General features: G+C 66.4%; 1 protein-coding gene and 1 long non-coding RNA gene across 2 annotated transcripts; one reads left to right on the top strand and one right to left on the bottom strand.

The window, feature by feature from the left end:
* Positions 1–1871: 1871 nt before the first annotated feature.
* Positions 1872–9927, bottom strand: LOC123651942. The gene is made up of 3 exons (XR_006740955.1): positions 9494–9927; positions 9144–9389; positions 1872–2198 (listed from the first exon to the last, which is right to left on the bottom strand). It is a non-coding gene; the product is annotated as an uncharacterized LOC123651942 (long non-coding RNA).
* Positions 9928–11233: 1306 nt separating this feature from the next.
* MRPL23 (mitochondrial ribosomal protein L23) lies at positions 11234–17538 on the top strand. The gene is made up of 5 exons (XM_036428831.2): positions 11234–11380; positions 13307–13429; positions 13999–14081; positions 14504–14577; positions 17326–17538. The coding sequence occupies exons 1-5, from the start codon at positions 11364–11366 to the stop codon at positions 17485–17487; spliced, it is 459 nt and encodes a 152-aa protein (XP_036284724.1). The 5' UTR covers positions 11234–11363; the 3' UTR covers positions 17488–17538.
* The last annotated feature ends 3560 nt before the right edge of the window (positions 17539–21098 follow it).

The raw sequence follows: 21098 nt of genomic DNA on the forward strand, positions 1-21098 counted from the left end.
CCGTGACTCCACCAGGCCCTGTGCCCCCCGCTTGTGTGACAAGGCAATTGAGCAGCGCGGGGCTGACAGCAGGCAGACGCGCCCCAGGCACGGCACCCGGGAGCAGGCGGCTGGCCGGGGCTCCTCGGGCTCAGGGTGCTGTGAGCTTCCCGGAGACGGCAGAACCGGGGGGACTGGACGGCTGGGGGCAGAGGGGGCTGCAAAGCCACCTGGGAGGCCGGGCCACGGGGCCTGGCGGCCATCACTGGCCTAGGGCCGCGCCGGGGAGCGTGTGCCACAGAGACAGGACAGGGAGGAAGCTGGAGCTCTCACAGGCGGGCCCCGGGCACGGGACCCGCTCCGCGGCCCGGGCAGAACTGGAGGGTCGCCGGGGGCGGATGTGCAGAGACGCAAAACCGCGGCGGGGCAGTTCCAGGGTCCGACGAAGAGCAGGAAGCGTTTTCGACCCGAAGGATCGGAAACGCCGGGGCTTCCGCCAGGCAGCTGGAGAGGGCCCGGTTTTAACAAGTTCAACGTCAACTGCAAAGTATCAAACCATGAGCCCAACACCTAACGTTAGAAAGGAGCAGCAGCGCTAATCAGTATGGCTCAGCGGACTGAAGGGTCCCGGCTTCGATTCCGGTCAAGGGCATGTACCTGGGTTGTGGGCACATCCCGAGTGTGTGTGTGTGTGTGTGTGTGTGTGTGTGTGTGTGCAGGAGGCAGCTGGTCAATGTGTTTCTCTCTCATCGATGTTTCTAACTCTCTATCTCCCTTCCTCTCTGTGAAAAATCAATAAAATACATTTTAAAAAATAAATCAGTAAAAAGGAACAGCAGGCAAATAATAAGGGAAATGGGGTAAAACCAAACAAAACCCCCAAAATTTGTGGACGAGACCCACCAAGTTAAAACGGGCTCTGCAGGAGCCAGCACTACAGTCCGGAACCAGAAGGGACAGCTGAGTGTTCGGACAAAGGCCCCCCCCGGGGGGCCCTGCAGGGGTGAGTGAGGAGTCGCAGGCGCCTCACAATGCGTGGTGACAGCCGCCTGGAAAAGGAGATAAAATGGCCGCCTTCCCCAGAAGCGGCCCCCGCCCTGGCTCCGAGGGACTGGGAGAGGCTCACACACTGATCTCATTTTAAAACCGCTGACCCAGCAGTTCAGCCTCTCCCCGCCTCAGAGCGCGGGAGCTTTTTTAAAAAATCACATCCTGACGGCTCTGTATAGGCAAGCGGGCCGCGTAGCCGTCCGTCCGTGGAAGACACCGGAGGCCAGGGGCTGGGGCTGGGGTGCCGGGTGCCAGGGGGCTGGGGGAGGGGGGCCGGGTAACGGGACAAAGCAGAACACAGCCAAGAACATTCCCAACCCAGCTCCCCAAGCCTGCGGGGCCCTCACGGGGGTTCACCCTCACAGATCCCCCTGAAAACCAGGGGTCAGGCAGGACAGTCCGCTCCCCGGTTCCCGCTTCACAGTCATGTCAGGGAGGAACCTCGAACCCCCCCGGCTGGGTCCTCGGGACGCTCCAACCATCGCAGGCACGCGACTGGCGGATCTGCAGAAGAGGCACAGACCGGTGCAGTCACACAGTGCCTTCAGGGCCCGTGGACAGGCAGGCACCACTGAGCAACACCCGTCATGGCGGAGGGCACCCCCTGACCCGCCACGGGCCCCTGAACATGAAGGGGTGTGTGTGGGGGGCAGTTCTGGGGCAGGACACAGGGTCCTCAGGTGTGTGTCCAGCCCTCCCTGAGCTCAGTGCCTGTGCCTTCAGGCAGCAGGCTGCCAGCCCCACCCCCTCCGGGGGGCAGGTTTCCCTCCCAGACATCAGTGCCGGCTCACCAAGGCCAATATCACTAGGGTCTCAGAGTCCTTTTTTGTTAATGTTTTTTTAAAAATACATTTTTATTGATGTCAGAGAGGAAGGGAGAGGGAGGGAGAAACAACTATGACAAGAGCGAATCATGGAGCGGCTGCCTCCTGCACGCCCCAAACTGGGGATCCAGGCCACAGCCTGGGCCTGTGCCCTGGCCGGGAATCGAACCCCGACCTCTTGGTTCCTAGGCCGATGCTCAAGCCCTGAGCCACGCCGGCTGGCCTGGCGAGATTCTCCCGGAGCCGCTGCTTCTTCAGATTTATCCACTTCAGACAGGAGTGACCCCCATGAGGCACGTTTCTGAACGGCCAACTCCACTCATCCTCACCGAGTCCCGGCCGGAGCTGTGGAACAAGAAAACACACACAAAACGTAACACAAAAGCCACCCATGGGCAGGAAAACACTCTTCTCTGCGACCTGAGCTGCTGGGCCCAGGGGCATGGGGGCATCCCATAGACTGGGGGAGGGGGGACCCGGGGGGTGTGCTGGCCGGGGGGCCGGGCGCCTGGAACAGAGATGGTGGAGGATACAAAAGTGAACCCTGGCTGTTTGAAGACCGACACGCCATCTCTCAGCCTGACAGCGAGCTATGTGCTGGATGTGAGGAGCACACGTCTCAGACAATGGGCCCCTCTGGCGGCTGGGGAGCAGGGGGCACCCACTGTGATCTTAGACCCAGGGCTGGGGGCTGGGGGCTGGGGGGCTGGGGCTGGGGGGCTGGGGGGCTGTGGGCTGGGGGCTGTGGGCTGGGGGGCTGGGGCTGGGGGGCTGTGGGCTGGGGGCTGGGGGCTGTGGGCTGGGGGGCTGGGGCTGGGGGGCTGGGGGCTGGGGGGCTGGAGGCTGTGGGCTGGGGGGCTGGGGCTGGGGGGCTGGGGGCTGGGGGCTGGGGGCTGGGGGGCTGGGGCTGGGGGGCTGGGGGACTGGGGGGCTGGGGGGCTGGGGGCTGGGGGGCTGGGGGGCTGGGGGGCTGGGGGGCTGGGGGGCTGGGGCTGGGGGTTGGGGGGCTGGGAGGCTGGGGGACTGGGGGTTGGGGGGCTGGGGGGCTGGGGCTGGGGGTTGGGGGGCTGGGAGGCTGGGGGGCTGTGGGCTGGGGGCTGTGGGCTGGGGGGCTGTGGCTGGGGGGCTGTGGGCTGGGGGCTGGGGGCTGTGGGCTAGGGCTGGGGACTGGGGCTGGGGGGCTGGGAGGCTGGGGGACTGGGGGTTGGGGAGCTGGGAGGCTGGGGGACTGGGGGCTGGGGGCTGGGGGCTGGAGGCTGGGGCTGGGGACTGCTGTGTCTCTTGCTATTTTTATTCCCCCTCCTGGAGCCGCTCTCGGCGTTCATGGCAGTAAACCATGGGAAAGGTCCTCTGCTGAGGGTCGACCCTGCTCTCTGAGCACAAAACCTGCAGAACCGACGGCAGGCGGCAGCCAGGCGCTTCCGCTACCTGCCCGTGTGGCCCGACGGGGCCGGCGCGCTAGGCTGAGACAGGAACCCGGCAAGGACGCCTGCTTTTGCCATCAGGGCCCCCTGCCGGGGCTGGAAACCAGAGACAATGCGGGCGACGTGGAGCGGAAACCGGGCGAATGGGCCTGGGAGGAGGGGGCCGCTGGAGCCGGCGGAAGGGCCGCAGAATGACGAGGGGCCCCAGGAAGGCCGCCAGACTCGGGCACATACTTCACGTCCCTATCGCACGGCCTCCCTGCCGGGCGCGCGAGATAAAGTGGGTGACACACTCTCCATTCCCAAACAAAGGCCAGGGCCGGGTGCAGGAAGAGGGGAGCGGCCCCCGGAGGCCGGCCTGGAGGAGGGACAGGACGCGCTAATGAGAAATGGATAAACAGCTGGGGGGCGCGGAGGGGACGCACACATCCTGCCCGGCAGGAAGTTTACACGAATCGCTCTTCCCAAGTCCAGTTTGGAGCTGCCAGGTCCCTGCACAGACCCTGATGGGATGTATCTGGGGCCATGCGGGGTGGGGGCTGACGGATGAGTGTCAAAGGCCTGGGAAGGGAGAGCGGACAGGAAGCGGGGAGCGCGGGCTCCGTGTGAGGGAGGAAGAGGGCACACAAAGGCGAGCGTCTGTGCCTCGGCCCGAGGTGCTGATGGCCTCACGTCCCCACTTTCCAGGGGGCCAACGGGGTGCAGAGTGGGTGCCATAGGGACACGTAGCCAACGGGGCGCAGAGTGGGTGCCACAGGGACACGGGAAAACGCAGACAATAGGGGTGCAGAGTGGTGATACTGGGCCACACAGCCAACGGGGGTGCAGCGTGGGTGCCACAGTGACACGTAGCCAACAGGGCGCAGAGTGGGGGACACAGGGACATGCAGTCAACGGGGGTGCAGAGTGGAGGACACAGGGACACGGGGCCTCGCAGCCACTGCCCCGTGGACGCTGCTACCGGCCGGGACTCACAGCCCAGCACCTCTGCTTTTGGCGGCTGCACAGCTTCTCCCCAGTGCTCACTGGGTGGTCACAGGGTGCGGGAAGCCGGGGTGTCTCCATCGAGGACGGGGTGGTGGTGGGTGGGTTACCAAAGGCGGCTGCGGCCATCACATGCGTGTGGAGGACAAAGGCAAAAGCGTGTCCCCCTCCGCAGCACACACCACCACGTGCTGGAGAGAATGAAGCCGGGGAAGAGGAGGCGGGGGCAACTGGCTCTCCGGCTCTCGGCCGTGGAAGAGCACAGGGAGCCCTGTAAATCTCTCCGCTTCCAACGTCCGGCTGCAGCACTTCAAACGGTGCTCATCGCCGCGAGACGAGGGGGTCACGGGCGCCTTCATCCTCCCGCCCGCCACACCCCACCGAGCAGCCGGCAAGTGGCCCCGGTGACACCACACAGGCCATTAGGCAGCGAGCAGCGGGGTCGTGGGGAGGCAGGGAGGGTCGGGGCGTGCCCCTCAGTGCCCAGCATGCTTCCCGGGGAGTGTCCAGGCCGCGGGGCGGGCAGGGGGAGCCCCCTGGACCCCCGGGCTGACGAGAGAGCACGGAGGTGCAGGGAGGCCAGACAAGGGGCGCCCGTGGGACGGAGGACGCAAGAGGAGAGCATGGTGGGGGCTCCCAGGGCAGCAGAGCCCGGCGGCCCAGCCCACTCTCGGAGACCAGCCACGGCGGAGAAGGGGCCAGCTGGTGCCGGGAACACACTTTACAGATGAAGACAGGCCAGGCAGGCCGGTGTGGCTCCGAGGCGGAGTATCAGCCTAGGAAACAGGAGGTCAGGGTTCGATTCCCAGTCAAGGGCACATGCCCGGGGTTGCAGGCTCCGTCCCGTTGTGGGGTGTGCAGGAGGCAGCCGATCCATGACTCTTTCTCATCATGGATGTTTCTTTCTCTCTCCCTCTCCTTCTCCCTTCCTCTCTGAAATCAGTACAGATACATTTATTTTAAAAAATCAAAAATAAACATGAAAACACACGTTGTCCCCTTCTAAATGTACGTGAAGCCGACAAAATGGAGGCCTGAGAGGAGAGAGGAACAAGGGCCCAGCTACAGGGGGAGACAGCCCCCCCTCAGTGGTTAATGGGACGTGCAGGCCGAAACCGAGGGGGACAGAGGGGCCTCCCGGCTGCCAGCCCGCCCGCCCGCCGAGGCATGGAATACTCGAGCGAGCACATTCCTTCCCGGTGCACACGGACGCTCACGGATGCAGACCGCGTTCTGGGCCATAAAACAAGACTTAATAAGTTGAGGAGGGTTCAAGTCCCACGGATTATGTTCCTGGACCATAAGGAATTGAATTATAAATCAATAACAGAAAGATCCTTGGAAAACGCTCAAGTATTTGGAATCGAAATAACACACTTCTAAATGATCCATGAGGGGAAGGAAAGCAAGAAGGGGCCTCACGGAGGGCTGGAGCCAGGAGTGCGGGCGGGGGAGCGCCACGGAGGCAGCGCCCGGGCCAAATCCGCCCGCCAGCACGGGGGAGGGGGGCGAGGGGCCCTCGTCCCCGATCCCAGCTCCCTCTCCTCCAGGAGTGTAGGGGAAAAGTTAAAGTCTGAGAAAGCACCAGAACGGCCATGAAGTGGGAAACACAGAAACAATAGAAAAGTTTTAAAAAATAAAGCTAGGACTGGCCAGCATAGCTCAGGGGGTGAGCACTGACCTGGAACCAGGAGGGCAGGGTTTGATTCCCAGGCCGGGCACAGGCCCGGGTTGTAGGCTTGATCCCCTGTGAGGGGCATGCAGGGGACAGCCGATCCATGACTCTCTCTCATCGTGGATGTTTCTATCTTTCTCTCCCTCTCCCTTCCTCTCTGAAATTAAAGAAAAGAAAAACATTTAAAAAATAAATGCATAAAAATAACACCCAAACTTGGTACTCTGGAAGTATGGACACACATGGACAAACCTCGAACCCATCTGGCCAGGAAAGGGGGCAGAGAGAGGGGACAGATGGCGCCGGTTTGGGGAGCGCGGGAGCCCTCGCCGCCAGTGGGGCAGGTCTAAGGAGCCACGAGGGCAGAGTGAGGACAGCTTTATGCCGGTCTGCAGGACGGGGCGGTGGAATGGCCACGCTTTGCGAAAAGCACCCCCGAAGGACGCTCACACGGAAAGCAAGGGGGAACCGGAGCAAACCCGTAGCTACCAGAGACTCGGACGCGCAGGGAGGACTTCCCACAGAAAAGCAGCAGCCCTGGCTGGTGGCTCAGCGGTTAGCACGTCTGCCCACGCACTGAGGGCTCTTGGGTTTGATTCCTGGTCAAGGGCACAGACCTGGGATTTGGGTTCGATCCCCAGACCCAGCCGAGGCATGTGCAGGAGGCAGCCAATCCATGTATCTCTCTTTGGGAGGATCTCTCTCTCTCTCTCTCTCTCTCTCTCTCTCTCTCTCTCTCTCCCTCCCTCCCTCCCTCCCTCCCTCCCTTCCAATGGAAAAAATATCCTCAGATGAGGACTGAAAAACAAAAGAAAGGTCCCCACAAAGAAACTCCAGGCCTAGACAGCTTCACAGGTGGATCCCCCCATCCCCAGGAGAGAGAGTGAGCCGGGGCGAGGGAGTCCACAGGGCTCCGCACTGGGGGTGCTGGCCCCCCGCAAAGAGACAAGAAAGAGGTAGTGAGAATCGGCGAGGACGCGGCTTTCGTGACCAACACCCCGGACCACACGCCCGGCGGGGCCTCTGGGAAGAGCCACCAGGACCAGAGTGTGCTTAGCGAGGCCCCAGGACACACACGGGGCTCCAATGTCTTTCTACAAAGTGGGCGTGAGCAATGGGACGGGGGCCTGCAAGAACGATCCCAAGAGCGTCAGCCTACAGACCAAGGGGTCCCGGGTTCGATTCCGGCCAAGGGCCCGTACCTTGGTTGCAGGCTCCTCTCTGGCCCAGGCCCTGGTCAGGGCTTATGTAGGAGGCAACTAATCCCTGTGTTTCTCTCACATCCATGTTTCTCTCAGTCTTCCCCTCTCTCTAAAGATCAACGGGGAAATATCCTCCAGTGAGGGTTAACAAAAAACAACGACACCACTTCCCAAGCGTGTCACCCAAAACAGGGATAAACCGGCAGGAGGGTGTGAAAGACTACACGTGGATACGTAGAAAGCATTGGGGAGAGCGATGGAGGGGCCACAGACGCGTGGGTTGGGAGAGTCGGGCAGGGCGGGCAGGGCGCCAGCGGTCCCTCCGCTTAGTCTCGAGGTTCAGCACAACCCCAGTCGGAGCCCCAGTGGCTTTCCAGTCGGAGCCCCACGGTTCCCACGAAAAGGTGGGGACCCAGCGCTGTCTGAGCAGCCCCAGAAAGAAGAAGGAAGTAGAGCTGGTGTTCTAAGAATCAGCACAGGACGAGAGCAACGAAAAAAATCACCGGTGTGAGAGTCAAGCTTCTCCCTCAGAGCAACAGGGTGCCAGGAAGGGCCTGGGAACAGGGTGCCAGGAAGGCCTCGCGTTCGGGGGGGCCATCCCTCATCCGGGGAACCACGCTGGGACGCTGGCATGGCCACGGGCAGGACTGGTAAGGGTCACGGTGTGGAATCAGACCTCGCCCTCCAGCCAGAGGTGAACTCAGAGCGGGTCACGGGCCCACACACGGGAGAACCACTGACACACGGGAGACCCCCTTTGAGAGCACGGACGGACGGGGCCCAGGTCCCCCAGACTCAAGGCCAAGACCGCAGCCCCCCAAAGAGCAAGCGGGTGCGTTATGAGGCCTCAGAAACGTTCAGCCTTCGCTCTTTATTTATTTATTTTTTAAAATAAATTTTTATTGTTCATATTATTACAAAACACCCTTTGCTCTTTAAAAGACGCTGTCAGGAGAAGGAAAATCTCAGACTCCAGGGCCCAAACCAGAAGACAGAAAGCACTCTCAAAAAAAAGAGGGGGAAATGAACAAGAAATGCACAGAAAGCCCAGACACTTCATAATGAGAAAACAAACAACCGGGTTTAAAAAAAATGGGCCGAAGATTAGAAGCGATACCTCATTAACAAGATAAATGAAGGGCGAGTGAGCATGTGAACCCTGAGGGTGGGAGCCCTGGGTCTTGGGGGGGGGGGGGGGGGGGAGCCGCACTAAAATCATAAAATCACAGGATGCCCGGCTCTCAGGACTGCGGCGCCCGCAGGCCCACCCAGCACCCGTGTCCCCACCTCTCGAGCAGCAATGTGAAAGGAACCAGTTGGCAGTGTCTCCTTCTCTTAAAAACAGTTAAACATAAACCCCCCGTGTGATCGGAGCCCTGTTCCTTCGAAGCATTTACCCACGAGAAAAGGAAGTGTTTGTCCTTGTAAAGACTTTCACATGAATGTAAATACCGCTTTGTTTTTTCATCGCCCAAAAGCTGGAAACGGCCCAGATGTCCATCAACGGGGAATGGATAAACAGGCTGTGGTGTGTCCCACCGTGGCGGCCGGAGGAATGCGGGGCGGGCGCACACGAGGCACGAATGCGTCCCACAATAGCTATGCTGGGGAAGGGAGCCAGCCAGGGCGTTCTATACTGTACTTCCATTTATGGAAGACCATACCGTGCAGGCCGACCAGGTCACGGCGCCCGCGGGGAGCGGGGGAGGCGGGAGGGAGAGGGGCCCTCGGAGGCCCCGGGCGCCTCGGGGGTGAGGGACGTGGGACCATCAGGCTGTGGGGGAGAGGGGGGCCGGCCGGGGCCGCACGTCCATGGGGCGACACGGAGCTGGTGTGAACAGTTAAGAGCCAGAGGGCCAACGGAGCAAAAGTTTTGACCGACCAAGGATCATGGGAGGAACACGGGAATACACTTGGAAATCCAGAAGAAACTGAAAAACCCAAATAGGTTTGCCAAAGCGGCTGCCACCAAGGGCCCGGGCAGCATCGGGAACCAGACACTCACCGTGGGTCCTGAAGGCTGGGCCCCCTGAGGCCTCCCGCCTGGGCGTGTGGGTGCTGTGCTGGTCCCATCCTGTGTCCTCACCTCCTCTTCCCAGAAGGACCCCAGACCTGTGAGATCAGGCCCACCGCGTGTCCGCTTAGCCATGCTTTACAGGTCCCAGCTCCACACACAGGCCCACTCCGAGGTCCCGGGGTGAGGGCTTCGGCAGTGGAGGGGGGACACCATTCAGCTCGTAGCATCGCCTCACTAGAGCGGGAAAGGAACCGGATATATGAACAGATAAGTCACAGATTCAGGAACACAAAGAAGGGCCAACACCGGTGAGCACAGACGCATGGTGCCAGGGTTACCTCCGGGTCCCTGTGTGCCAGGCCCTCCGAGGCCAGACGTGCATCCTCAGCCGGGCCCCGAAAGCTGGATGGTCGCAGGGCCTTGATCTGAGCAGGGACGGCACTCACTCCTTCCGTCAGCATGGCCGCCATGTGGACCCATTGTCCCTGCAGGTGACCTCGGCTCCGGGGGCGTGGCCCACTTGGAATCCCAAAGCCACTCTGATGGGGGGCTGGGGAGGGGCACCCCGCCACCCTGGCCAGGGCTGCCCGGCCTTTGCCAGCCACCCACAGGATCCCCTGACCCTAACCTTGCCCCAGAGGGAAGCAGAGGCGTAGAGACAAGACTGCCACCCACAGCCCTGACCGGTGTGGCTCACTGGATAGAGCGTCGGCCTACGACTGAAAGGTCCCGGGTTCGATTCCAGTCAAGGGCATGTACCTTCCTTGGTTTCGGGCACAAGCCCAGTGGGGGGTGTGCAGGAGGCAGCAGATGGATGATTCTCTCTAATCGATGTTTCTAACTCTCTATCCCTCTCCCTTCCTTTCTGTGAAGAATCAATAAAATATATATTTTTAAAAAATAAAAAAAGACTGCCACCACGGTAAGGGGTTTCAGGACCCAGGTCCTGCTGGCTGGTTTCCTGCCGGAGCCCCTGGGGCCAGAAACCCAGGGAGCCCCCCTCAGGAGGGCAGGTATGGGTGGTTGTGAGCGCCACATGTAGCCAGAGCCCTGCTTTCGCTGGCACCTCTCTCCTGGGGGAGCTGGCGAGGCCGGGGCGGCCCGGGGACGTGGGGGGAGGAGGAGGTGAGGGCAGTTAAACTGAGGGACCCTCTCTGTGCCAGAAACCCAGTCCGGGGGGAGGGCTCCGCCGACAGCTCATCAGGGAGGCAAGGGCTGAGTGCTGAGGGGTCCGCAGCACAGCAGAGCCCCCAGCCGGCACCGCAGCCCCCACTGCCCTCCCAGCCACCCACCACGCGGAGCACAATTTCCGGCCACATCTCCGCACGTAACATCTCACCTTCCAGCGGGAGCAGGCCTCAGCCACACTTCATAAACGGAGCGCCCTCCCCCTCCCCTTCCCCCTGGCTGGTCCCTTTTTCTTTTTCTTTCTGGTTTTGTTTTGTTAATCCTCACCCGAGGATATTTTTCCATTGATTTTCAGAGAGAGGGGAAGGGGGGAAGGGGAGAGAGAGCGACACACAGGCCGGGAACCAAACCTGTACGGAGGCCTGTGCCCTCCACCTGGAAATGAACCTGGGCCCTCTGGTCCGCAGCCGGCTTGGGTCACAGAACAGTCCCCTCCAGGAGGGAGAGGGTCCGCCCTGCCCTGCTCGCACCCCAGGCAGGCTGGGGCCCGCTGTCACCGCCGACCCTGCCCCGGGCCCCGGGCCCCGGGCCCCGTCCTTGCCTGCGCCTTCATCCTGGGTCACCCCACTCAGGCCGCTCCCATCAGCAAACACACCCAGGAGGGGGCCTGCAGCCCCCTCCCCAGGCCGGGCCTCCCGGGGGCTCCCCCAGCAGCAGCTGCCAGGCCCAGCCGCCTGCCCCCCTCTCTGGGGTGGCATGCCCACCTTGGCGGGCTGGGCACTCCCTGCCATGGCCCCCTGCCCTGCAGAGTCTGTAAGGCGCTTTGGGGTGCAGAGAGGACCAGGCCACCGGGGACAGGAGAGGGTGGCTGCGGGGTGCAGAGAGGACCAGCCCCCCCCCCCTCCCCAGGGCGCTGGCTGGGGGGACCCCTGGCTCTCTGGGTGCGGCTCAGGTGCGGGGAGCTCCGGACCCGTGCCGGCCGCGCGGGGCGGGGCGCGCCCTCCGGACACCAGGGGGCGCTGCGCGGAGGCCACGGGGCCACGCGCAGGAGCCTCTCTGCCCGCAGACCGGAAGTCGGCGATGGCGCGGAACGTGCTGTGAGTGGGGCGGCCCGCGGGGGGGCGGGGGGACGTGGGGGTCACGGCCAAGGGGCGCGGGCCCGGCCGCGGCGGGGCCTGGCGGTCTGCGGAGTGTGTCCGAGTGCGCCCGGCAGCCGCACCCCCCTCACGGCCCCGGTGCGGGCCCTGCTCTGCCCCGGCCCGGCCGGCCCAGCCCCCCCAGTGCACCAGCCCCCCCAGTGCACCAGCCCCCCCAGTGCTCCAGCCCCCCCAGTGCTCCAGCCCCCCCCCGAGCGCTCCAGCCCCCCCAGTGCTCCAGCCCCCCGAGTGCTCCAGCCCCCCCAGTGCTCCAGCCCCCCGAGTGCTCCAGCCCCCCGAGTGCACCAGCCCCCCGAGTGCTCCAGGGCCTGCGCGTGAACAAGTGCAGGCGCGATAAGGGGTGCGGGGCGATCCCCGCTGCGCCCCCGCTCTGCGCCCAGCAGCCCCCGTGGCGGCCGGGCCGGGGAGAGGCCGTGCGGGCGGGAAGGAGCCGGCCCGGCCGCTGGCGCACGTGCTGCCGGACCGGCCGGGGAGGCCCGGGGGGGAAGGGGGGAGCCAGGGGTGGGGGAGAGGGTGGGATGGGATGAGTCAGCCTCGGGGCCACAGGGCGGGAGGGCTGCTGGCGGGCAGCCAGCCCGTTGTATGCAGCCGAGCAGGGATGGGTCGAGGTGCTTGCGAAAACGGGGGAGCGGTCAGGGGGGCAGGGGTGGGCGAAGCCGCCCAGAGGCCAGGGTGGGCCCCACGGGGGAGCCGGGGCCCAGGGCCCTGCAGGAGGGTGGTCAGCAGCCCGAGCTGGGGGCAGGGGCCTCGGTAGGCTCTCTTTCCCACCTCCACCCTCACACGGGGCCTCTCTGCACCCCCAGTGAAGCGTGCCCCCACAGGCCCCAGCTAGGGCTGGGGTCCTGGAGAGATGGGGAGTCCAAACCAGTGTCCCCGCTCGCCTGCGTGGCCGGGGGTCCAGCCTCCGGCCCCTGCAGAGCTGCCATCAGGAGCCCAGGGTACAACAAGGCAGCCTCGTACCCAGACCTGCTGCTTCCCACCCCTGCGTGCCCAGCCCTGCACAGCCCGTGCAGCAGGAGGTGGAGGGCACCCAGCCATCCAGTTCAGGGGCCCCGGGGGAGCAGCCCCCAGTGCTCCTGCCTCAGCCCTCAGGACACCCCACAAGGCCCTCGGACCCCCCGGCCGCCTCACACTCCCAGACTCGAGGAGCAAGAGCCGGTGTGGGATTCAGCCCCACAGAGCCCCTTCCCGGTGCAGCCGATGGTCCCGGGGGTGTGTGTGGGGGGGGAGGACGTCAGGGAGACCCCCAGCTCCCACCTTCCACCAAGATCTGCCCCGGGGCTCCCCGCCCGCGCGTCTGGCCCGGAGCCTGGGCCCGTTTGGAGATGGCAGTGGGTCGGAGTCGCAGCCACCTGTGCCCACCTTGGGGGACTTTGGGGTTGGGGTGTGCGTGTGGGGAGCAGGATGGGGAGCTGCACACACCGTACCCTGAACCCTGCGTCTTCACTCTTTCTGAGGGGCTGGCGTTCTCCTCCCCACTGCGGGGCTGAGCCTCTGCCCCTGGGCTGACCCCGTCCACCTCCTCCCAGCCCAGCTCACGGGCCCGCCTGCCATGTGTGGGCCCCTCCGGGATGGCGGCCGCCGTGCGGGGCCCGGGCCTGGGGGAGCCTCACTCTGAATAAGCAAGCTGCCCGCCTGCCGTGCGGGGCCCGGGGCCAGTTCTCCGTGGTCACGGGCGCTTTCTGGCCTCCGAGTTCAGCAGCCCTGCTACCCCCGTTGGTGCGGGGGCTGGGGAACTGGCCCCACACTGGGCAGAGCCACGTGAGGCGCCGGGGCCGGGGCCGGGGCCTGCAGAGAGCCGTCGATCTGGTGGGCAGACGGGCGTGGGGCGTTCGGGCGCACGGTGGACCGGCCTCTCCCGCACAGGTACCCCCTGTACCAGGTGGGCGGCCCGCAGCTCCGCGTCTTCCGCACCAACTTCTTCATCCAGCTGGTGCGGCCCGGCACGGCCCAGCCCGAGGACACCGTGCAGTTCCGGATCCCCATGGAGTGAGTCCGCAGGGACAGGACCGTGGGAGGCCCGCAGGCAGCCCCCCGAGGCTCTGCAAGGACTGACGGGGTCCTGGCCGGCCCCCTGTGCCCTGGAGAGCCGGGGCGAGCCCGGGGCTTCTCTCCTGCCCCGCCCGCCCAGTCCTGTCACCGCTCTTCCCCAAGCAGCTCCTGTCCCCACAGCTGCAGGGTGTGCCTGTTCCGGGGGGGCGGGGGGGGACCCCAGGCTCGGCTTGAGCTCCCGTGGGAACCGGCAGGGGCAGGAGAGGCTGGGGCCCGGGTGTCAGATGCATTCGGGCGAAAAGGACAGTCCCTCTCTGCCAGTGCCGGGCGAGGTGGGGCAGCCGCTGCCGACGGGGCCACGTGGGACTGAGCAGGGGCCCGGGGCCTGGTCCCTCCGTCACCCCCACACTAACGTGGTGGTGGGAGTGAGGGGCGGGGGCCCGCTGCTGGCCGCGGGGTGGGGGGGGCAGCCCAGCCACAGCCGTGGCTTCTCCCTGACATGGCCGAGGAGGCCGTGCCTCGTCCTCCCTGCCAGCCCAGCTCACAAGTCCCGTCCTTCCTCCCAGGATGACCAGGGTGGACGTGAAGAACTACCTGGAGCGCATCTACAGTGTGCCCGTGGCCGCCGTGCGGACCAGGGTGCAGCATGGTGCGTGCCGGGGGGTGGGGTGGGGGGGAGTCACACCGCCTGACCTTCCCCCACTGACCCACCACACCCTCGCCGCCACTCCTCGGCACGGTGCCGGCTGGCTCCCGGGGTCACACTCCTCACAGGCAGAGCTGGTTCTGGGCCCCACAGGCTCCTCTGAGCACTACTTCACCCCCCTCCTCGCCTTCCCGGCTCCTTCCTGGCCCCCTTCCTCCCCGGGGACCCACAGGCCTTCAGTCTGAGGAGCCGGCGGGAGCCTAGTGCTGAGCGTTTCAGCCATGTCGGGGTTTCAGCAGAGAGGGCTCTGCTCGTGCCCCGAGCAGACTCGCAGGCCCCCTCAGGTGTGCCATGCCAGCTCGCGTGGCCCCGTCTCTGTAAAGAGGGCGCCTGGAGCGGGGCAGTCACGCTTCTCCCCCCGACAGGTTCCAACAGGAAGCGGGACCACAGGAACGTCAGGGTGAAGAAGCCGGACTACAAGGTGGCCTACGTGCAGCTGGTGAGCGTGCTGGCGGCGGCGGGGCACAGGGAGGGTGGGCGCCGGAGAACCTGCGTCTGCCTGACCGGCAGTGACCTCTCGGGGGCGGGGGCCACGTTGTTTGTGCAGCAGCCGCTGCCTGGGGCCCAGGAAGGCCTTGAGGGGCAGGATCTCAAGGTCCACTGCCCTCCGCTCTAATCCACAGCGGGCCGCGGAGCCGGGTTCAAAGCACAGCTAAGCCGGTGGGAGGGGCCGGCGGGCACTCTGGAGCGTCTCAGGGCCACCCCTGTCGAGCCTTTGAACTCTGAGCACGCTGCAGGCAGAGCAGGCCCACCCAGGCCCGGGGATTTGGACTCTGACAGAAACCAGATCACGCCGAGCCTCAGAGCCCGGAGGCCTGTGCTGGGGCCGCTCCCATGCCCAGAGGCCCCCCACCCCCTCCGTGTACACTGGGTTGTGGGCGCCTGCACGGTCCCCAGGTTCCCCCCGTGGGTCCTGCCTGGCCAGGGCGGTCTGACCCCCAAGCCTTACTGACGGAGCCCAGGGCTGTGGACACTGGCTCACTCCCACTTTCCCAGGGCGGCCCAGGCTGGCCGCCTGCTCAGGGGTGCTTGTCCCTGACCCCCAAGGCCACGAGGCCCCGGGCAGGGTCTCCACGTCGCCGGGCGGGCACCTCCCAGGTCAGCCCTGCTCTCCGGGTCCGAGCGCTGCCCCTCTGCTTGGTCCTGGGGGCCGGGGGCTCCTGCCGCGCTCTCTGTGTCTGAGCCGCGCGGGGCCGCGGCGCCGGCCGCTAGATGGCAGTAGCGCAGTGGCGAAGCCCGGCCGGCCGCAGCCCAGCGGCTCCGGGAGGCCCTGGGTGAGGGGATCCCGTCCGCGTGGCAGCTTTTCTGAAAAACAGTCACAGCTGTTGTACTGAGCGGGGCCCCCGTAATTATTTGCCCTAATATTTGCCGTCCATAAAACCAGCCCGCGTGGGGCGGGGGGCGCCCGGCCTCATAAAGACGCCTGTGTCCTCTGTGTCCGGGCGGCCATCCGTCACTCACGGCGGCGGGTGGACGGCCATATGTCCACATTGGCCACGAGGCCCCTCTCGGGGAGCTGTGGTTACAAGTGGCTTTGGAGCCATCCGAGCCCCGAGTTCTTGACCGGGCCCCCAGCCGCACCCGCACCCGCACCCGCACCCCCACTCCCACTCATGAAAACCGAACTGAGCACTTCGGTTGGGGTCTGCAGCGGCTTCTCTGACACCTTTGTGAGCCCCAGGCAGCACCCAGGCCACCCCACTGGTACCCAGGGCCCCGCCGGGCCAGCCCCGCTGCTCCGAGTTACGTCTGTGAGCCCCCTGCCCACCCCAAGGGCCCCAGGAGCTTCCCGCAGCCTGCAGCACGGCGAGGGGGGCTGTGCCCCCCCGAAAGGGTCCCTCCCCTGTCCAGTCCCCCGAGGTGGGGGCCCTGGCCGCAGTGGCCTGTCCCTCCGGGCCCCCTCGGGGCTTCTAAACACAGAGCAGTTACAGAGTACACTGAGGGTCAGTCAGAAAGACAAATCCAATCACACAGGTTTATTTTGAGTCCGCGGCTGCGGGAAAGCTGGTCCCACCGGGTGGGAGACCCACATGCCTTCCTTCTCTGACAACCTGATAAACATCTCCCTGGCCCCAAGTCCGGCTCCAGCGAGGGCCCCCGGAGGCCACACAGCAAACAGGCTGACCGCCGGGGGCTGTGTTGACACAGCACCAGGAATGCAGGGGCTGCAGGCTCGCAGGGTGGAGTGGTGGAGTGCAGACAATGGCCGGCTCTGGAGCCGGAGCCGCCAGGGCTGGGTCCCTCACGGCATGCCCCCCGCTTTCCTGTCCTTTTCTACAGCCCGGCGCCCTCGCCTCCGCAGGCTGGAGGGCTGGTGGGGGAGGACCAGGTGAATTCTCTGCTGCGAGGGGCTGCTGTCCGCGCCCACAGGCCACATTCCTTTCCCTGGGCCCCTGTGCTCTCCCGAGCTGCTGCAAGCGGCCATTTTGTGTTTATGTTTAAAATGCCATTTTGGGTTTCTCCACCTCAGAAAACCAGCAGAATCACCTCGATGTATTAAATATGCCACCACCACCCCACCCCCGGCTCCGAGCAGTCAGCCCTCCATGTAAACTATTGCCCTTTGGTATTTTTTTTTTTTAAGGGGAAAAAAGAAAGGTTTTGAAACGTGTAAGATAATTCTCCCGCGGGCTGGCTACGCCTCGCCGGAATGTATGAACCTCACGTTCTCGGGGGGGGGGCACACGGGCCGGGTCAGCCTGTCCCTGGCTGCCCACCCGCAATCCAGATTTCTCTGCAAAACAAGGGTCTGCGAGAACCAAGCACGCTTCCCTGATTCACGAGTGGAACTCCCGCCTCGGGGCCCCCTCGCCTCCCGCATTCCCTGCCGCCTGGGGTGGTGGGAGGGGCCTGGGGGCGTGCGTGAGGGGAGAGCTGGGCCGAAGCCAGGCCCTGCTCCCCTGTGGCTCGCACTGGGGCGAGGGGCTCTGCCCGAGGGGTGCCCTCCGCTTTGGAGGGAAGAGGTTTGGGCGACACCGCACACAGTGGGGCCGTGTCCCCGAGCCTCCCTCCGGCCGTTCCCCCGGCGGCCGCAGGCACCTCGCAGACGGAGCCCGGGCAGAGTCAGAACCTCATGGGGCCCCCGGCCCAGGTGACCGGGAGGGGAGGTGGCGAGGTCCCGTCCGCGCGGCCGGGGGCCCTCGCGCCGTGCACGCGCCGGCCGCTGCAGCCTCTGTCCCGCCTGCAGGCTCATGGACAGACCTTCACGTTCCCGGACCTCTTCCCTGAGAAGCAGCCGGGCCCCAAGGACTCCGAGGAGGACAGCCTCGAGGCGCTGATGGAGGAGCAGCGGCAGCGCCAGCGCCAGGACCCCCGGCGGGGCGGCGTGCCCCAGTGGTTCGGCCTGTGACCCCTGTGGCCCAGGGCGGCCGCCTGAGTAAATAAAGTTCCTGTGTGCACCTCAACCGGCTCTCCCTCCGTCCCCTGAACTCCCGCTGGTCCGCACCCCAACCCCGGCTCTCCCTCCGCCCCCCGGGCTCCTGCCAGTCTGCACCCCAATCCCGACCCGGCTCTCCCTCTGTCCCCCAGCCTCCGGCTGGTCTGGCACCGGCTCTCCCTCTGTCCCCCAGCCTCCTGCCGGTCCGCACCCCGATCCCGACCCGGCTCTCCCTCTGTCCCCCGGCCTCCCGCTGGTCCGCACCCCAATCCCGACCCGGCTTTCCCTCTGTCCCCCGGCCTCCCGCTGGTCCGCACCCCGATCCCCACCCGGCTCTCCCTCTGTCCCCCGGCCTCCTGCCGGTCCGCACCCCGATCCCGACCCGGCTCTCCCTCTGTCCCCCAGCCTCCTGCCGGTCCGCACCCCGATCCCGACCCGGCTCTCCCTCTGTCCCCCGGCCTCCGGCTGGTCCGCACCCCAATTCCGACCCGGTTCTTCCTTGTCCCCCGGCCTCCGGCTGGTCTGGCACCGGCTCTCCCTCTGTCCCCCGGCCTCCTGCCGGTCCGCACCCCGATCCCCACCCGGCTCTCCCTCTGTCCCCCAGCCTCCCACTGGTCCGCACCCTAACCCGGCTCTCCCTCTGTCCCCCGGCCTCCTGCCGGTCCGCACCCCGATCCCGACCCGGTTCTCCCTGTCCCCCGGCCTCCGGCTGGTCTGGCACCGGCTCTCCCTCTGTCCCCCAGCCTCCTGCCGGTCCGCACCCCAACCCGGCTCTCCCTCTGTCCCCCAGCCTCCTGCCGGTCCGCACCCCAACCCGGCTCTCCCTCTGTCCCCCAGCCTCCCACTGGTCCGCACCCCGACCCGGCTCTCCCTCTGTCCCCCAGCCTCCCACTGGTCCGCACCCCAACCCGGCTCTCCCTCTGTCCCCCAGCCTCCAGCCGATCCAGCACCCCACTCCCAGCTCCCCCTCCATACCCCGGCCTCCCGCTGGTCCACACCCCAACCTGGCTCACCCCTTGTCCCCCGACCTCCCGCTTGCCCCTACCTTGTTCCCGGCTCTCCCTCTGTCCCCTGGCCTCCCGATGGTCCACACCCCGACCCAGCTCTCCCTCCATCCCCTGGCCTCCTGATAGTCCGGCACCCTGTTCCCGGCTCTCCCTCCGTCCCCCGGCCTCCCGCCGGTCCAGCTTCCTGTTCCCGGCTCTCCCTCCGTCCCCTGGCCTCCCGCCGGTCCAGCACCCTGTTCCCGGCTCTCCCTCCGTCCCCTGACCTCCCGCCGGTCCGACACCCTGTTCCCGGCTCTCCCTCTGTCCCCCGGCCTCCCGCCCGTCCGGTACCCTGTTCCCGGCTCTCCCTCTGTCCCCCGGCCTCCCGCCCGTCCGGCACCCTGTTCCCGGCTCTCCCTCCGTCCCCTGACCTCCCGCTGGTCCGACACCCTGTTCCCGGCTCTCCCTCCGTCCCCCGGCCTCCCGCCGTCCGGCACCCTGTTCCCGGCTCTCCCTCTGTCCCCCGGCCTCCCGCCGTCCGGCACCGGCTCTCCCTCTGTCCCCCGGCCTCCCGCCGTCCGGCACCCTGTTCCCGGCTCTCCCTCTGTCTCCCGGCCTCCCGCCGTCCGGCACCGGCTCTCCCTCTGTCCCCCGGCCTCCCACCGTCCGGCACCGGCTCTCCCTCTGTCCCCCGGCCTCCCGCCATCCGGCACCCTGTTCCCGGCTCTCCCTCTGTCCCCCGGCCTCCCGCCGTCCGGCACCCTGTTCCCGGCTCTCCCTCTGTCTCCCGGCCTCCCGCCGTCCGGCACCGGCTCTCCCTCTGTCCCCCGGCCTCCCGCCGTCCGGCACCGGCTCTCCCTCTGTCCCCCGGCCTCCCGCCGTCCGGCACCCGCTCCCAGCCGTGCGCAAGGCAGTCCACAGTTACAGTCACACATCTAGTTAACCCCACGGTGCAGAGCCCCATGCAGTGTGGGGAAGGGGTGCCCTGGAAGAGCCTCCACACTGAGGAGCTGGTGGGTGTTTGGAGGGGTTTCCTGCTGCAGGGGCAGGGGCCGGGCGCTGTCTGAGCTGGGGCCCCAGTTCCGCAGGGTGGGCGGGTTCGAGTGGGCAGGGGCTGCGAGGGACCAGGTGTGTGGGGGACACCATGCAGAGCAGGGCCTGGTGCTGGCACGGGGGGAGGACAACCTGGGCGTGGGGAGGGTGCCCACAGCCCGTGAGGGTGAGGGTCCAGGCCACCAGGGACTGGGCTCCTGGCCCCACGGGCAGCAGGGCGCCTGGGAGCCAGGACGCCATTGCGTCTGCGGCAGGGTTGGTGCTGAGGGGTCGGCCTGAGCTGGGCTGCAAGAGCGTGGACCACACTGCACCCTGCCCCTGCGGGGGCTGCAGGGGGGACGGTGGGGAGCTCGCGTGGCCACCCCTCCACCAGGGGGGCACTGCTCTCCCCCATCCCCGCCGTCGGCTCAGGGTGAAGGTCCGGGCAAGCCCACCCTTCAATGTTGATTTAAAGTGACGGGAGGGTCCGGAAGTGAGCCGGAGACCAGGCAACGGTCTGGTCCTCAGAGACCTCAGAGAAATAACTCATGGGGCCCTGCCGCCCCCAGGACCCCGGCCCGGGGCTGGGCGGGGAACCGGTTCCTCACCGCTGCCTTCCAGCCAGCCGCCCCCACAGGCGCCTCCCAGGGCAGCCTTGGCCCGCAGGCCCTCCCTGCTGGGGGAGGGGGCTGCAGGGCCTGGGAGCCGCTCCCTGGGAAAGAGGAGGCCCCCAGCCCAGGCTCCTCTGGCGCCCGCCCGCCCGCCAGGCCTGTGGGAATGTGGGGAGGGAAGGGTCTTGGCAGCAGCGAGGCAGGGAATGCGGGGGTGGAGTTGCTCGCAGGAATCCAGGAAAGGGGCCTCCATCTGGGGGCCTGCTGGGCCGCACCCCAGGCAGGGGGCTGGGGAGGGGGGCCGGGCCTTGCGAAGCGCCTCTGCCTGGAGAGCCTGAGCCCCTGCTACTCAGTGACTCATTTTCCCTTTTTCTTTCGTAGCTGCCCCCCCGTGCACCTCCCACACACATGGGGACCAGAGGAGGGCCTCCCCACAAGACCCCCACGTGGCCCACAGGGCTGTCAGCTCCTGCAGAGGCCCAGACCCAGGGGACCAGGCTCCCCTCTGTGGGTGCCTCGGGCTGGGGCTGGGTGGGCAGCTCCTGGGGGGGAGGAAATGGCTGAGGCAGAGCAGAGCTCGCAGCCCTGCCCAGGCTCCCGTGATGTCCAAGCAGAGCCCGCAGCCCTGCCCAGGCCCCCGTGATGTCCAAGCAGAGCCCGCAGCCCTGCCCAGGCCCCCGTGATGTCCAAGCAGAGCCCGCAGCCCGCAGCCCTGCCCAGGCCCTCGTGATGTCCAAGCAGAGCCTGCAGCCCTGCCCAGGCCCCCGTGCTGTCCAAGCAGAGCCCGCAGCCCGCAGCACTGCCCAGGCCCCGGTGATGTCTGTTGTCAGCCGGTGGATGGTGCTTGCTTTGTGGGAGGGAGGGAGACCCGGCTGCAGGGATAGGGGGCTGTGGGGACTGGGACCAGCGCCTCCCGCCCTGGGGGTGCCCTGGGCCCACTCCTCATGCCTCACTC

The sequence above is a fragment of the Pipistrellus kuhlii genome, unplaced genomic scaffold (genome assembly GCF_014108245.1).
Source record: "Pipistrellus kuhlii isolate mPipKuh1 unplaced genomic scaffold, mPipKuh1.p scaffold_m20_p_91, whole genome shotgun sequence".
In the NCBI taxonomy this organism is placed as follows: Eukaryota; Metazoa; Chordata; class Mammalia; order Chiroptera; family Vespertilionidae; genus Pipistrellus; species Pipistrellus kuhlii.